General features: G+C 39.0%; 1 protein-coding gene across 1 annotated transcript in view; it reads left to right on the top strand.

Annotated features, from left to right (window-relative positions):
- The window catches only part of IL13RA1 (interleukin 13 receptor subunit alpha 1), a 48,936-nt gene that overhangs the window by 17,556 nt on the left and 13,724 nt on the right, over positions 1-17,656 (top strand). The window contains exons 5-9 of the mRNA XM_072955879.1: positions 5,156-5,343; positions 7,424-7,575; positions 13,001-13,048; positions 13,315-13,447; positions 16,116-16,212. Coding sequence (XP_072811980.1) covers positions 5,156-5,343; positions 7,424-7,575; positions 13,001-13,048; positions 13,315-13,447; positions 16,116-16,212 — 618 coding nt within the window. The remainder of the gene's footprint in view (positions 1-5,155; positions 5,344-7,423; positions 7,576-13,000; positions 13,049-13,314; positions 13,448-16,115; positions 16,213-17,656) is intronic.

The following is a 17,656-nucleotide window of genomic DNA, read 5'->3' on the forward strand; positions in this document are numbered from 1 at the left end:
TCACAGGGAAAACCTGTAAAGAGTCTGTCTATAGAAGGGGCAGGGAAAGGAAGGGAAGAAGTCCTAACACTATCTCAGTCCATGGCAGACTCTACAGGAAAGTAACCCAAATATATAAATCAAGGTGGTGCTGGAGGTAAATGGTGACCTAGTCCTTCAAGTTCTTATAAGACAAAGATAGGTAAATGCCTGAGGCATGTACTAGGCCAAAACAAATCTTTATGCAAATTACAAAACCAGTACCCTCTCTGGATGAAGAAATAACAAAAAATTGAACTGACCAATTCGAAAAGCATCCTTCTTCCTCTGGGCTGAAGCAGTCCTCTTCTGGGCTGATGTAGCATCATCTTGCCAAAGCTGACAGCAGGTGGTGTCAGCCCTTAGTTGATGCTTGGTGCAGGGGATAAGCTACAACTGTCAGAGGTGGCGCAAGAAGCTATCCCAAGAGAATGGGGGTTCACTGGCACCCGAGTAGGTGGGCATCAGGGATACCACTTCTTGTCATACACGTTCCCAGGGTCGGTCATCAGCGGGACTCTCTGTAATACAGACCTGTGCTGTCCAAGACAGGAGCCACTAATCACATGTGACTGTTTACATTTTCATTTAAATTAATTAAAATTAAACTGAATTAAAACTTCAGTTGCTCAGTCTTACTAGGCAGTTTCATATATGGCTAGCAGCTCCTGTATTAGACAGTATAGATATCAAACATTTCTATAATCCCAGAAAACTTTCTGGGACAGTGCTGGTATAAATTCTATATCTTTTGCCCTCACCACTCCACAGCTTATTCTTTTCTGGAGCCACACTGCCCAGGTTCAAATCCTGGCTCTCTTTGTTACTGGCAGTGTGATTTGGGGCAAATTGCGTCTCTGTGAGCCTCAGTTTTATAATCTGTAAAATGGGGATAGTAATAATAGTGCTGCTTCTTAAGGATGTTGCGAGGGCTGTTACATGAAAAGTGTTTGGAGTTGTGCCTGACTGTTAACATGTACAGAGTAAGCATGCAATACATGGTAGCTATATTCTTTTTTATTAGGCATCCCCACTCCCTTGCAGATGTAGCCAGTACACATTGCTGGCCTCTTCCCCTACCTCGAGGAATTAGCCCCTAGCCCATACCTCTGCCTCCCTGCTCTCCCCTGGAGAGGTCCTTTCCAATCAAACTACGAAAGAAAGACACATGGCTCATTCATTATCAAGCACTCAGAAATGGTTTACGTACTAACTTAACTCACATCAAACTGCTGGAGACTTTCCCTGAGCCGCAAACAGAAAACATGGAGTAATTTTGAAGCCCCGAGGCAATGACTTGCAGTCCTGCAGAGGACGTCTGGCATTGAAAGGAGCCTGACCTCAAAAGCTACAGACTAGCCATGCCAATGAATTTTAGGGAATTTCTTACCACATTAATCATCTTCAGAGTTGAGGAAATAGTTTTTAATTTGCCCATTTCCTCCTTGTGTCTGCAGTATAACTCTGTGGAGGATTTCAGTGTGTGAATTTTAATAGGAAGCGCCTGAATGCCTTCTATCTTAGGCTATCATCTAATCTTTCATAAGGTGTCACCAAAAGTTGTCTATTCAAACCAACATTTTCCCTTTTATTTTTTTTCTAAAGTACAACAAAAATTTCATAAAATTTCATATTTAGAGTCCAGAGGAATATATGAAATACTAAGGGTACAAAAAAGTCTCAAAGATTTCCCACTAGAGAAGTTCCTTTCATTATTGAAAAAACTAACTTTCTACATAGTTTTCTTTAGTTATGTAACAAAACCATCATGTGTTCCTTCAGTTTCTATTTCTGGCTATGAGTGGAAAACACTTCAGGCCTGTCTGATCTAAAAACTAGCCATGGCAGTAACTTAGTTTTTAAAAGACTGTTTTCATTCATGAACCATATGGCCCAACAACTACGAGAAAAATCTCATGTACTATCTTTTAAGGGACAAGAGCATTTTTTTTTTACATTTTATTTATTTATTTATTTAACATTTTTTATTGATTTATAATCATTTTACAATGTTGTGTCAAATTCCAGTGTAGAGCACAATTTTTCAGTTATACATGAACATATATATATTCATTGTTGCATTTTTTTCTCTGTGAGCTACCATAAGATCTTGTGTATATTTCCCTGTGCTATACAGTATAATCTTGTTTATCTATTCTACAATTTTGAAATCCCAGTCTATCCCTTCCCACCCTCCGCCCCCTAAGAGCATTTTTTATATTGAAGCATTTCTTTGCACAGCCTGTGAAGGAGTAAATACATTAGATGTGAATTTTTGTTTTCTTTTTTTAAAAAAGACATTATTTATAGCAGTTTTAGATTTACAGCAAAATTGAGAGGAAGATACAGAGACTTTCCAAAAAACCCCTGCCCCCACGCAGGCCCAGCCTGCCCCATTATTAACATTCCCCACTAGAGTGGTGCATTTGTAACAATTGATGAAGCTGCACTGACACATAATCACCCAAAGTCCGTAGTTTACATTAGGGCTCACTCTGGGTGTTGTACGTTCTATTGGTTTGCACAAATGTATAATGACATGTATCCATCATTATATTATACAGAATATTTTCATTGCCCTAAAAATCCTCTGTGCTCCACCAATTAATCTCTCCTCTACCCCAACCTCTGATTTATTTTTGGCTCCATAGTTTTGCGTTTTCCAGTATGTCATGTAGTTGGAATCATACAGTATGTAGTGTTTTCAGGTTGACTTCTTTCACTTAGTAATATGCATTTAAGGTTCTTCCTCAACGTCTTTTCAGGGTTTGATAGCTCATTTCTTTTTAGGGCTAAATAATATTTCACTGCCTGGATGTACCACAATTTTATTCATTTACCTACTGAAGGACATCTTGGTTGCTTCTAAGCTTTGGCAAGATGAATAAAGCTACTGTAAACATTAGTATGCAGGTGTTTGTGTGGACATAAGTTTTCAACTCATTTAGGTAATCACCAAGGAGCATGATTGCTGATTATCATGGTTAAGAATATGTTTTGTTCTGTAAGAAACTGCCAAACTGTCTTCCAGAGTTACTGTACTGTTTTGTATTCCCACCAGTAATGAATGAGAGTTCCTGTTGCTCCATGTCCTTGTTAGCATTTGGTGTTGTCAGTATTCTGGATTTTGGGCATTCTAATTGATGTGTAGTGGTATCTTGTTGCTTTAATTTGCATTTTCCTGATGACATATGATAAAGAGCATCTTTTCATATGCTTATTTGCCATCCATATATCTTCTTTGGTGGAGTGTCTGTGAAGATCTTTGGCCCATATTTTAGTTGGGTTGTTTTATTGTTGAGTTTTAAGAGTTCTTTATATATTTTGGATAAGTCCTTTATCAGATGTGCCTTTTGTAAGTATTTTCTCCCAATGTGTGGTTTGTTCTCTTATTCTCTTGAAACTGTCTTTTGCAGAGCCCAGGTTTTTAATTCTAAGGAATCCCAGCTTATCAATTATTTCTTTTATAGATCATGCCTTTGGTGCTGTATCTAAAGTCATCACCATACCCACGGTCATCTAGGTTTTCTCCTATGAGTTTTATATTTTACATTTAGGTCTGTAATCCACTGTGAGTTTAATTTTCTGAAGAGTGTAAAATTTTTGACTAGGTTCATTTTTTTTTGCATGTGATGTCCAGTTGCTCCAGCACCATTTGTTGAAGAGACTATCTTTGCTCCATTATATTTCCTTTGCTCCTTTGTCAAAGATCAATTGACTATATTTATGGGAGTGGATCTGAAATTTGTAAGACCTGATTTGCAGCACAGCCCCCTGGAGAACTGCTTTCAAAATGCTTCTTCCTAGCCCCTGGACAAAACCTTTCTAAGTAGGATTCTCTGGGAGAGGTTTTTAGGAATCTGCATTTTTAAAATGACCACAGATGATTGTGAAGTAAACAGGTCAAGGGTTTGGGACTCTTTACTCTTAGTTCATTTTCTAAATTGTCTTCCTTTTCTTCAGAACCTTTGCACAACTCCCATTGTGACTGATGAGGTAAGGCTTGACTCTGTCTTCTCTCAGTTCATTAAAACAGAGCCCTTGATAGCCTAGACAAAAATGTGCCGTGAGTACATTCTGTCTGCCTGCACTGTGCTAGGTGCTGATGGTCACTCAGGGACGGTATATGTAGAGGTTTCTCATGGGAAAGAAGATACCAGCATTTAGAGTCACACGGTAGAGTAAGACACTTAGAAAGCCATTGTGTTCTGGAACATTGATCTGGCAGTGGTTGGAAGACACTAATAATGAAGGCCAGAGAGGTCAGTCTGGAGAAGACATCAAGCCTGAAGTGATTCGAGCATGAAACAGGGTGAGAGGACTAACATAGGAGAGAATCCAAGAAGCTTTGCAAAGGAAGGAGTAACAGAATTTGGTGATAGAATATATGGAAGGGGAAGGGGTGATTTCCAAGGCTCTAATCGAGGAACCCAGAGAAAATGAGCTCTGACTGATGGAAATTGGGAAGGTTAGAAGAAAAGGCAGTTTGGCAGGGAAGAAGGGTGTTTGTCTTGAATGTTGAATTTGAGGCAAGAGTGGAACACTCAGTGGAGCAGTTGGAAACCTGGGACTAGCTCCAAAGCAAACAAGAGGTCAGGATTAGGAATCCTCAGTGTAGAAATTCCAGTGAAGGGATGGAAGTGATAAACAGGTAAATGGATGAGGGAGTAAGAAAGAGAAATATACAGAGGGCAGAGGACTGTATGTGAGCCCTCTGAGAAGTAGAGAAAGGAGAGGAGCAAGCCAAGAAAACAAGGACAGAGCAGGCAGAGGGACCAGAGGAGAACCATGGAATTCAGCAGATGAGGCATTTTCAGGAAGCATCAAACTTCTCACCCTGACCTCATACCATCTCCTATACAGGAGAGGAGAGAAGACAGAGAGTCAGGACTCCAGTAGTTTCCATAGCTGTTGAAAGTACCAGTATTCATCAAAAAGGAAGACTTGTTTCTTCCTAGAGTATGAACTAAAGCCACATTATAAAATCGGGCTTTAAAAAAGCTATCCTGCCAGATTGCAAATACAGCTTTTCATGGACATCTTCAGTCATTTGAAAACAAACAAACAAACTTCCATCTTTGTTTCTGGAATACTTTGTTAAAAATAATGCAGAAGGTTGTCTCATTTTATCTTGTAGGCACAGCAGCCTGGGAAAAATTCTTCAGTGTGAAAACATCCATAGAGAAGGTCAACACATTGGTTGTTCTTTTGTTCTGAGTAAGGTGAAGGATTCCAGTTTTGAACAACAAAGTGTCCAAATAATGGTCAAGGATAATGCAGGAAAAATTAGACCCTCCTTCAATATAGTGCCTTTAACTTCTCATGGTAAGTTTAAAAGTCTTCTACAACTGTGTGGATAAAAGTGTTAGGTCTTTTGAACATCAATACAAACAATAAAAAATGATAATTTTTGGTCTGAAGATCTTCCCAGGAAAAAAGGACTATATGTATGTATATATTTCTTTGATCCTTTTTAAAGAAGCAAGCTTGGAAATTCTAATATTTATTGAGTACATGCACTACATGTTTTATCCTGGTTTACTTGCTGAGACTTAGAGCAAGCAGTTAGTTGTAGGACCAAGATTTGAACCCAGGCTCTCTGACTCTTAAGATCTATTCTCTTTTACTTACACTCCAGAGTATGAGTATATGCTGCAGAATAAATGTGATTGAATCTAGTTCCTGAATAATCTGTCTCTTAGTTGGAAATAGCTTAGACTGGAGGTGGAGTGTTCAGTGGTGATATTCAGACTGTCTGATATTCTGGGTGACCCAGGCACTTATCAGTCAGAACAACCAGTGCAGCTGAGTTTTGGCCTATTAGAAAGAGCCCTTGACTTGAAAACAAAATATCTGCTTGAGGTCCCAGCTTCTTCACTTTGGACAAGGCATATAAACTCTCTTTTAAGTGCTTCCTCGTCTGTAAAATGGAGTACACAGTCACTCTTGACCTCAAAGGACTGTTGTTAGGTCCAAATGATGTGAGACGGATTAAAAGCGTTTTGTAAATCTCTAAAGCAGACTATGATAATAAGCATTATGTTTATTTGTTGCAATACCCCAGCAGGGAGCTCAGATTCTGGCTAAGTGGTATGCAAAATATTTATAGGCAAATAACTGTGAATTGACAAAAGCTCCCAAGTTCTGAGAGCAGAACACTGTTTACCACCCCTTCAGACAATCATGGAAGTGAATTCTGAACTACAGTTTTTTCTGTTGTTGTTGAATAGAGATACTGGGGATTGAACTCAGGACCTGGCGCATGCTAAGCACACACTCTACCCCTGAACTATACCCTCCCCACTGAAATGAGTTCTAATAGCAGACCAGAGGCAGCTTAGTTTGTAGGCCAGGGGAATGAGGTTGCAGAAACTTTCCAAGTGGGATCATCTGAAGCAAAGCCCTTCTCTGTCCTCCCCCTTACTTGACAGATTGTCCTCAATGGACCTTTTAAAGCTCACTTTGCTACTCTTCTTCCTGGAGATGAGTGCTGACATAAAGGGAGATCCTTCTCAGCTAGAAGATGACATCATCAAATTGTTTTCTGTTAATTATCCATTCTCTCTTCTTGCTCAGTCCTAAGCATAGTTGACTCCCGAAAAACTAAATTGACTAGGCTAATTTTTTTACTTTCTCTTTAATTGTGGTTATAATCATATAGCATTAAATTTACCATTTTTAGGTGTACAGTTCAGTAGTGTTCAGTATATTCACATTGTGCAGATCTGTAGACTTTTTCATCTTGTGAAACTGAAACTCCATGCCCGTGAAACACTAATTTCCCCTCCCCCCTTCCCCTCCTCCAGCCCTTGGTAACCACCTTCCTACTTTCTGTTTCTATGATTTTGACTACTTTAGACCCCTCATATGAGTAGAATCATGCAGTATTTGGCCTTTTATGATGGGCTTATTTCATTTAGCATAATGTACTCCAGGTTCATCCATATTGTAGCATGTGACAAAAACTAGGCTGTTTTTTAATTGTGGTCTTTGATAAGTCAGTGGCAGCTGGGGAAACCCCTTGTGCCTGATGCCCCTTGTTACCCATCAGGCAGAGGCACATCTGGACCCAAACACTTCTTTTCTTTATCCTCCTTGTTGCAGTTAGATGTCTGATTATAACCCAGGCATGTTCTAACCAGATAAGGTCAGAGTTCGTGTCATCTGCCAGACACCCTGAAGATGTGCTTTCGATCCATTTTCCTAGGCTATTTAAGATAAGCTTCCTACATTAATCGTGGCTAATCAGAAATTCTAGAACTATTTGTCTGATCATGTAAGGCCATTAAAAGCATCAGCCCTATTTTGATCTAACTTTGTGATCTTCATTGTTTCTACCCATAAGTGTATCTCATCAAAATAAAGGCTGGAAGCTAATTTGTATTCTTCTATGTCTATCTTTCAGTGAAACCTGATCCTCCACATATTAAAAATCTCTCCTTCCACAATGGTGACTTATACGTGCAATGGAAGAATCCACAGAATTTTTATAGCAGATGCTTATCTTATCAAGTAGAAGTCAATAACAGCCAAGCTGAGACGCATGATATTTTCTCCGTAAGTTTTTCATGGATAGTTGTTTTTATTTGGATATTTTGCTTTCACTTGAATTTCTTACAGTGTAATAAATTGAAACATTAATGAAATATAGCTCTTAGATTTGTCACCTGATGATGGTGATGAAACTTCTTCTCTGAAATAGGGCACGGGGGTAGGCTTGAGGGTTTTGTCAGTACTGGCTCCAAGATTCCAGCCATTCGTTACCTCATTTGCTCAAAATTGTTTTTACATGCCTACCATGTGCCAGGCACTATTTTATGTGCACATGACACCTGACAAAAATTTTTTTCCCCAGGAAGCTTACCTGCTAGAAAATAAGTGTGTAGGTGAACAAGCTAATTTTAGAGAAGGAATGCTATGAAGAAATTAAATGGGGTCTTGTGATAGGGCGATGGGAAGACCTGAGGGAATATTAGGTGGGGTAGTCATTTGAAGTGATGATATTTGAGATGAGACCAGAATGATGAGCAGGAGCTAGCCGTGTGGTGATCTGGTGGTAGAGGGGGCAGCATGTACAAAGACTCTGAGGCAGGAATGAGCTTGGCACGTATTAGAAACAGAAAACTGGCATGACCAAAATATAGTAGGATGAGATGTCTGAGCAGGAGGCTGGGGTCAGATTAGGTAGATACACGGAGGCTCTGGTACAGCCATTCAGTTTTCTTGGATTTGTGGCAAGTAAAGTAGTCCAGTTTGAATAGTCGGTATTTTTTGGGTTATGTGCAATTACACTATTTGGAATCTAATTTAAAACATGCTAATTAGAGGTCCCCATGGGGCACTGGGCATAAAGAATATAATAGGATGTGGCCAAACGTCAGGGTATCAGTCGCATTGTTACCCTTTAGAATAGAAGTCACAAACTCTAGCCTCAAACATTTTGTTTAGACCACAGACAAAGTGAGGTGTTCTTTGCTTATGTACTAAATTTGAATTTTTTGCCCAGATTTAAAACTGCCGTACCTAAGGGTGTAGTTGCCATAAGGTGGCGCCTCAAGACCACGGGGACTGTGCCACTCACTTGTGTGCCACCTGCCTGTGCCCTGTGTGCATTTGAGTTTCAGAAGTTAGAAACCAAGTGTTTTATTTTGGCTTTTAAAAGAGCCCTGCATCTCACACGTGCAAATTCCTTGGTGCAGTTGTTTTAGCTCATCATGGGAGTTTCAAAAACTAAACTATTTTATTTAACTAAAATAAGCCAGCATTGACAGGCTGTAACTCCAGAGGGAATGACCGGGTCCACAGCTGAACAGAGCTCTTCTGGGCATTTGCAGATGAATCCATTTGTAGAAATAGAATAATCATTATTTGTACCAGAAACCAGTGTCCCCAAATAATACCACAAAGGGAAAAAGCAAAGGGCTTACAAGTGGGGAGAGAGTGAGGATTGGACTTACAACCAAGTGAGCTATCGGAAAGCCAGATATACTTGCCTGCAGCAGCCTTTACTGCTCTCTTCGGTCTGAAATCTTGAGACACATGCTGCTCGTATTACTCGTTTGGCACTGAATTATGTCTTGCTGGTTGTCCTGATCTTGTATGTAGGCCGTTTCTCTTTACTAAAAATATACGCTCCTGTAGGGAGGAGTTAGATGGTGTTTACTTTGTGCTGTTCCTGCTACTAATAGCGGCTAACATGTGTTAAGCAATTAGTATGTGTTAGGTATTTTAATGAGCACTTTGTCTGAATTGTCTCATTTAGTCCTCACAATAACCCCAAAAATCTAGGTCCTATTGTTTTGTCTCCATTTACAGATGAGAAAACTCGGTCTAAGAGGTTACTCCTAAGGTCACATTTCTAGTAAGTAATAGAGTCATGATTCCAGCAAAAGTCTGACTCCAAAGCTCTTTTTCTTAACCCTTGGGGACCACCTCAATACTTCCTCTTAATAATAACAGCCATCACTTATTGCTTATGTTGTGTTACAAATACACTCTTCTACGTACTCCTTATACAGTAGCGCATAATAATCCACGGAATAGGTTCTCTTTTAACCTACTTTTGTTAAGAAACTAAGGCTCAGCGAGATTAAGTTACTTAAGTATGACTTCAGAGGTTGGTCTCCATGGATTAAGCTTTGACCGAGAACACTTGGTATAAAACCATGTGCACAGTCATCACTTAATTCTTGTTAAATTGAGCTGTCGTTTTTTTTTTTTTTACAAACTTCTGAACTGGAGAGAACACGTATATTATGGAATTTGTTCACCTAAGTCAGAACTATAGTTGATTTGGAATTAACTCTGTTTATACACTTGAGTTTAATGTTCTCTCTCCTAGCAGATGTTCACCAACTGTTTCCTCCCCTAGAATGTCATCAGCTTTTTGTGTGCTCACTGATTTTGAGCTTTACTGGTTAGACCCTTTTTTTTTTCTTTTTGCAAGACTTTTTGAGGAATTATTTTGCCTGGTATTCTAGTTAAGAGGGGGAAGTAGGCTGGAACATGAACTGGTGCCATCACATGGGGCTGTGGTCGGAGGTAGTTCATGGCAGGATTACTAAGGAAGGGACGACTGTCTTTGACCACCCCCGTCCCCATCTCCGCCAGCTATCTACTTGGTGATCTGTGCCCTTGTTTTCCTTTTCTCACGGAAGTATCTGAGCAGCTGATAAATTACACAGGGGGATTTACATTTGAACAAGGGCCCAGAACCATCAATTTGCACACTGATTTGCTGACTGTGGAATGAAACTATATCTGTATCTGTATCTGTATCTGTATCTCTATCTCTATCTCTATATCTATCTATCTATCTATCTATCTATCTATCTATCTATCTATCTATCTAGGAGAGGGGGAACATCAGTCTGCAACCTGGTCCCTCAAGTGGTAATTGACGCTTGTGATTCCCCAGCAGACCGCTGATTCCAAATGGCCAGCAGTGGGGTTCAGTAGCCCCTGAGTGGCTTCTCTCTGCCCCCATGTGAAACAGTGATAGGATGGCTCTTCTTCACTCAGCTGGCCTCTCAGCTCTCCACAAATGCAGGGAGGAACCATTTAGTGAATGACATTGAATGCCAAAGATCACAGTGTGGGTTCTGGTCTTTGTCCCATGTTTAAACATCTCTTTGATAAAGGTTGACTATTTTTTCCCTCTTTATTAAGGTATAATTGATTGACAAGTAAAAATTTTATATATTTAGGTTATACAGTGTGACTATTTTAAGGTGTACAACGGGATGATTTAATATACATTGTGAGATGATTATCACAACCAAGGTAATTAACACATTCACAACCTCACATACTTACCTTTTTTGTGTGTGTGGTGAGAACACTTAAGATCTCTCTTAGCAAAGAGAGGTATTCCATATTGTAATCATCATGCTGTTTATTAGATCCTCAGAATTTATAACTGAAAGTTTGTGCCCTTGACCAACATCTTCCCATTTTCCCTGCTCCCCAGCCTCTAGCAATTACCATTCTACTCTCTTCACTTCAATGAATTTGACTTTTTTGGATTCCACATATAAGTGAGATCATACAGTATTTGCCTTTCTCTGTCTGATTTATTTCACTTATCATAACGCCCTCAGGTTTCACCCATGTTGTCACAAATGGCAGGATTTCTTTGGGATTGCTGAATCATAGGGTGGTACTATTTTTAGTTTTTTGAGGAACCTCCATACTGTTTTCCATAGTGGCTGCACAGTTTACATTCCTACAAACAGTGCACGAGGGTTTCCTTTTCTCAATATCCTCTCCAGCACTTGTTATCTCATCTTTTTGATGATAGCCATTCTAACAAATATGAGATGATATCTCATTGTGGTTTTAATTTGCATTTCCCTGATGATTAATAATGTTGAACATCTTTTCATGAACCTGTTGGCCAGAAGTAGACGATTTAAATGAAGCAACAAGTTTCCATGTGTTGATTTTGAGACATTTACATTTTAAGAACTGGTTATTCTCCTTACATCAGACAGCAAGTGACTTAAATTGTGTAGAGGAGAATTTTGCATTTTCCTTTTTCTCTAACCCAGTCATTTTTTAATATATTATACTCTCAACAAGGGAGTATATTTTTCTTTTTTAACTTTCTATTGATGTATAGTATACTATAGAAAAATTGCACAAGTCATTATGTACAGCTCAGTGATTTTTCATAAATGATTTTCACAAACAATTTTTCACTTGCATAACTAGCATCCCAGAAGCTCAATCATGGCTCCTTTTGGTCACCACTCTCCCAAAGAGCAACTATTATCCTGACTTCTAATCCCAAAAATTGGTTTTGCTGCCTCTTTTGAAACTTTATATAAATGAATTACACAGAATTTACTTTTTTGTGTGTCTGCCTTCACTCAATGTTATGTTTATGAGATTCACTGATATTGTTGCCTGTAGTCGTAGATGGTTCACTCTCATTGCATTCATTCCATCCTGTCAATATACTACATTTGATTTATCCATCCTCCCATTGGTGGACATTTGGATAGTTTCCAGTTTGGAGTTTTATGAATAAGAGTTTTTATGAACATTTGCATACTTGTCTCTTGGTGCATGTGTGTGTACATTTCTGTTGGGCATGTATGGGTCATAGGGTTACATATGATTGTCTCTGGTACACAATAGCAGTTTTCCCAAATGGTTGTGCCAACTTACACTACTAAGAGCAGAAGTTGAGAGTGCTAGACGCTTCAAATCCTCACCAACACTTGGTATTGTCTGGTAGGTATGTGTATTTTTACTTTGTGGATTTAATATGCATTTCCCTGATGACTAATGAAGTTGAACACTTTTTCATATGTTTATTGGCAATTTGAATATTCTCTTGTGAAATGTCTGTTCAAGTCTTTTGCCAGTTTTTCTATTGGGTTATCTAACTTTTCCTTATTAATTTAGAGGATATATATATGTGTGAGTATTATATATAAATATATATTATAATGTGTATATGCAAGTCCTTTGTCAGAAATTGCAGATTTCTTCTCTCTATGCATTACCTTTTAATTTCCTTAATAGAATATCTTTTGATGAACAGAAGAAGTTTTTAATTTTAATATAGATGATTTTATAAAGAATTTTCCCTTATGGTTAATATTTTTTAGTCCTATTTAAGAAGTCTTCTCCTGAGTTAAGGTCATGAAGATGTTCTGTGTTTTCATCTAAGAGCTTGCTATATTTATATAATTGTTTGTTCATTTCATTATTTATTTATTTTAACTTTTACATTTAGATCTGCAATCCATATGGAATTGACTTTGTAAATAGTGTGAGGTAGGGGTCAAGTTATTTTTTTTTGCACATATGGATATGTAATTGACCTAGCACCACTTATTAAAAAAAAAAACAACCTTTTTTCACTGCACCTGGTCCTCTGTTAATGGGATAAGAAAACTTGTTAAAATGGTTACATGATATAAAATGTGGTCTTTTTAAATTTTTCAATTTATTCATTTTTTCTATGTTCAAGGTTGAGGAGACCAAATGTCAGAATTCAGAACTTGAAGGAAACCTTGAGGTCAGTGAATTCAACTTTAGCTATTTGGGCTTAAACTCATAGAGCAGTTGAGGGTGGGCAGGGTGAGCATATCCTAAATTTGAACTACTTTGTTCTGTGGATTATTTCCAATTTTCTTTTTCAGGAGTTAAAGTCAGATAATTTGTATTATAACCCAAAGTCTTAATCATATACAGAATTTGGCAGATAATTATATTTAGGATTCAGAAGCAGAGAAAGAGATTAAACTGGTAATGTTCCTTGTGTGTTTTTATTTTATATCTAAGGGTACAATTTGTTTCATGGTCCCTGGTGTTCTTCCTGATACTTTGAACACGGTCAGAATAAGAGTCAAAACAAATAAATTATGCTATGAGGATGACAAACTCTGGAGTAACTGGAGTCAAGCGATGAGCATAGGTAAGAGAACAGGATTTCATTAAAATTTAAATCATTGATGCATAGAAACTAAGCTGAAGCAGAAAATAGATTGTGGGAAAGGACTGTTCTGCATCCTTGACGTCAGCCAGAGAATACTTACAATTGAAATGTGTTTTCCGTTTAATTACTGTCAAATCATTGAGGGTTAATTTACAATGTGCAACTCTTTGAAAATCTGCAATCCAAGTGGTGTTATCCTCTCTTCTGTCCTGTCTCCATCTTTGTGAACGACATGAACAAAAAATATAGAAGGCAGGCATGATTAAATCTGTAGACTGTACAATGGTAGAGGACTGTGCTATGTGCTAGTAACAGAATCAGGAGTAGGACAAAGACCTTGATGGCATTTAATAGAGATAAACCTATATCTGGGTTTGAAAAAAATCAGCTTCACTTATTAATTGAGAGGCTGAACAACCTATGTGCTAGGCCCAAGTACTGGGTTAGAAAGACCTGTGCCTTATGGATGTGTGTGTGTGAGTTGTGGGGTGGGGGATAGGGATTTATTTGATAGTAAGCTCAAAGTGACTCAACATTGGACCCTTAAGTATTCCTCAAAGTCATATGCAGTCATAAACAGCAGTGATAGTGCAGCACCCAGAAGAGGGGAGTGCTGAAGCATGGCTACATCAGAAGTGTGCAGTATTCCATCCTGGGCACCACACTGTAAGAGGTGTGTGGGCAGACTGGAATCTGTTCTTGAAAGGGTAATCAGGATGTTGAAGAATCTCAAAATTTGAGGAGGAACAGTTGATGAAGTAAGCTTAAGGAGTCATGATTGCTGAATTCTGATATCTGAGGTATTGTCAGGTAGAAGAGGGAATAGGCTATCTGTTTTTGTGGCTCCATGGAGCAAAATGGGACCAGCTTAGGAACTTTCTAATAGTAACAGTCAGAGGTTGTTGAAGTAGTCAATTCCCTATTAAATGAGAGACTGAACAATGTGCCAGGTGAGGTGGTATTAGTTATCTGTTATTGCATAACAAATTACCCCCAAAATCAGTGACTTTAAAAAGCACATATTTACCATCTCACAGTGTCTATGGCGCAGGAATCTGGGCACAGCTTAGCTAGGTACCTCTGGCTCAAGTTCTCTCATAAGGTTATAGTCAAGCTGTTGACTGGGACTGCAGTCTCACCTGAAGACTTGACTGAGGCTGGAGAAGCCACTTCTAAGCTCACTCATATGATCATTGGAAAGCCTTATTTCCATTCTGGCTGCTGGTTGGAAGCTGTAGCAGGTTGCATCATATGCCCCAAAAAGATATGTTCAAGTTCCAACTCCTGGTACCTGTGAGTGTTACCTTATTTGCAAATAGAGTTTTTGTAGATGTAGTCAAGTTAAGATGAGGTCATACTGGTTTTGAGTAGGCCCTAAATCCAATGGCTAGTATCTTTATCAGAAGAAGAGGGGATATACAGAAACACACAGAAGAAAGCCATGTGAAGATGAAGGCAGAGATTAGAGTGATGCAGCTATAAGGCAAGGAATACTAAGGATTTCTGGGAGCCACCAGAAGCTAGGAAAAGGCAAGGGGGAGTCTACTCTAGAGCCTTCAGAGGGAGTATGTTCCTGCTCATATCTTGATTTTGGACTTCTATATTTCTGTTGTTTTAAGCCAACTGGTGTGAGGTGATTTGTTACAGCACCTCTAGCAAACTAATACAGAGGCCTCTCTCTGTTCCTTGGACCTCCCCAGAGGGCTACTTCATGACATGGCAGTTGGCTTCCCCAAGTGAGTGGTCCAAGGAAGAAAGAGCATATGAGAGAACACCCAATATAGAATCCACAGTCTTTTATAACCTAATTTCGGAAAGGACTTCCCATCACTGTTGCTATTCACTCATTTAGTCCAGCCCACCCTCAAGGGGAGGGAATTACACAAGATCGTGAATATCAGGAAGCAGGGATCATTTGGGGTCATCTTAGAGGCTGCTTAACACAATGCTAGGCTCTGATGATGCTTTCTAGATGTTCATGCCCTAGTGGAAAAGATGAGCATATACATAGACACGTGCCATTCTATGTGTTAGGTGTAGCAAGGCAGTTAATGTAAGCCTTTGGAATTGGACAGTATGGGGTTTGAGGCTAGACTCCATCACTTACTAAACCCTCTGGGCAAGCCAATAAACCTCTCTTAGCCTTATAATTCTCATCTGTATAAATGGGAAATAATATTATATATCTCAATATCATAGATATAAGCATGTGCAATTTTCTAGTATGAAATCAGACATATAGTAGATGCTCAATTAAGAATAGTAGTAGTGGTAGCCATTGTTAGTATTATTTTAGGTGTTCTAATAGTGCTAAGTAACCAATAAGAAAAGATAATTACTGTTAATGAGATGACATACTTAACAGATATAACATCTTTGTTAATAGTATATGAAATCAGTTAAGATGTCCTGATTTCAGATAATCCTTAAAGTGCTTCTTTACCCATGGAATTTTAGGCACCAGAGCAGGACTTTTTTTTTCACTATTAAGATAACAAAAGATAAGAGAATTGAAGAGTCTTGGGAAATAGGATGGGGTAGAGGACAGAAATATCTGTGATCTTATTAGTCTAATAGAACTGTTGCTTGGTTTATTTCCAAAACGGTTTTATTTCTCATGTCTTTCTCTTTGCTTTCCATTCTCCAGGTCAGAGGGCCAATCCCACGTTCTACATAACCACGTTACTCATCATTCCGGTCATCGTTGCAGCTGCAATCATAGTCCTCCTGCTATATCTGAAAAGGTAAGGCAACTGCTTGGGCAGGTTTGACAGTTTCTGTTAGCCTGGTTGCTATGGTTATTATCCTTTGTGGGTGTGTTTGCTGTTTGCCCAGCGTGTTAGAAGCATTTTGGCTATAGCTGCTTTTGGTAGTAGGGCATGGCAAGGAAGTATTATTGTGCCCATTTTCTGATGAGGAAAGTGTTGGATTAGTTTCCCAGGGCTCTGCTCAGGCACTGCTCTTTTTATGTATGTTTAGAATTATGGATAGAACCTACGTTCACTCTACTCTTTCAAATGCCTAATTTATCAACAGTTAGTTGGTAGCTCATAAGTTTTAGAAATGGAGACCATTACTAATTAAATGATTTGTCTAGTATGCATGCAAAGCAGATTGCTACTTAATGCTATAGGAAAGAGAACTTCAAATTGCCTCTAAGATACAGCCCTCATTCCTTGAGAATGGTTTACTTTCTCTGTCTCACCATAGGGACTAGTCTGGTGCTGTTTGCTTTTTCAGTAAATACCTAAAGTTGGCCTAAGGTTATTAAGCTGGTTCTAAAATCAATATTTTATCATGATTTCAATACTCTTTCAATATACATTTATTGAGTGCCTATTGATATGCCAGGCACTGTTCTAATTGCTGGAGTTGCAGCAAAGAATGGGACGAAGTCCCTATCGTTGGTTTCACATAGTAAGTAGTAAAGTTGTGGGGTTGAGGTGGGGAGAAAGGCTTAGAAGTGATATAAGGCTCATCTTGTATTCATTGGCCAGGGAAGGCCTCTCTCATAAAGTGACATCGGAGGAGAGGACTTAAATTAAGGAGAGGGCCATTCAGATATTCAAAGAAAGCATTCCAGGCCAAAGGAACAAGCAGTGCAGCGGCCCTGAAGCTGGAATGAACTTGGTGTGTCCTGTTGGAGAGGAGAGCACGCAAAGGAGAGAGTGACAGGAGATGAGGCTGGAGGTGTTGGAGGGGCCAGATCATGTAGGCCCTGGCAAGGAACTGAGGTTTTATCCTAATCATGATGGGAAGACATTAGAGAGTTTTAATTAAGCAGGGGAAGGACGTGATCAGATTTACTGTCATAAAAGATCATTGTAGTTGCTGAGTGAAGAATTTACTCTGGCAAGAATGGAAGCAGTTACACTAGTTAGGAAGTGTTGCAGTGATTGAATGGAAAGATAAGGGTAGCCCAGGCTAGGAGGTTAGCAATGGGGGTAGTAAGAAGTAGTCCGATGTGGGGTATAGTTTGAAGATGGCTTTGATAGCAGTTGCTGATGGCTGCTTGTCTCTGGAGGTGTGAGGGAAATTAGGATTCAAAGGATGACTCTTAGATTTTTGGCTTCAGCACCTGGGTGAATGCCGGAGCCATTTACTGAGATAGAGAAGATTGTGAGGAGAGCTGGCTTTAGGGGAAGGGGAGGACTTCAGTTTTGAACATGATAAGTTTGAAATGCCTAT

Source organism: Vicugna pacos, chromosome X (assembly GCF_048564905.1).
Source record: "Vicugna pacos chromosome X, VicPac4, whole genome shotgun sequence".
In the NCBI taxonomy this organism is placed as follows: domain Eukaryota; kingdom Metazoa; phylum Chordata; class Mammalia; order Artiodactyla; family Camelidae; genus Vicugna; species Vicugna pacos.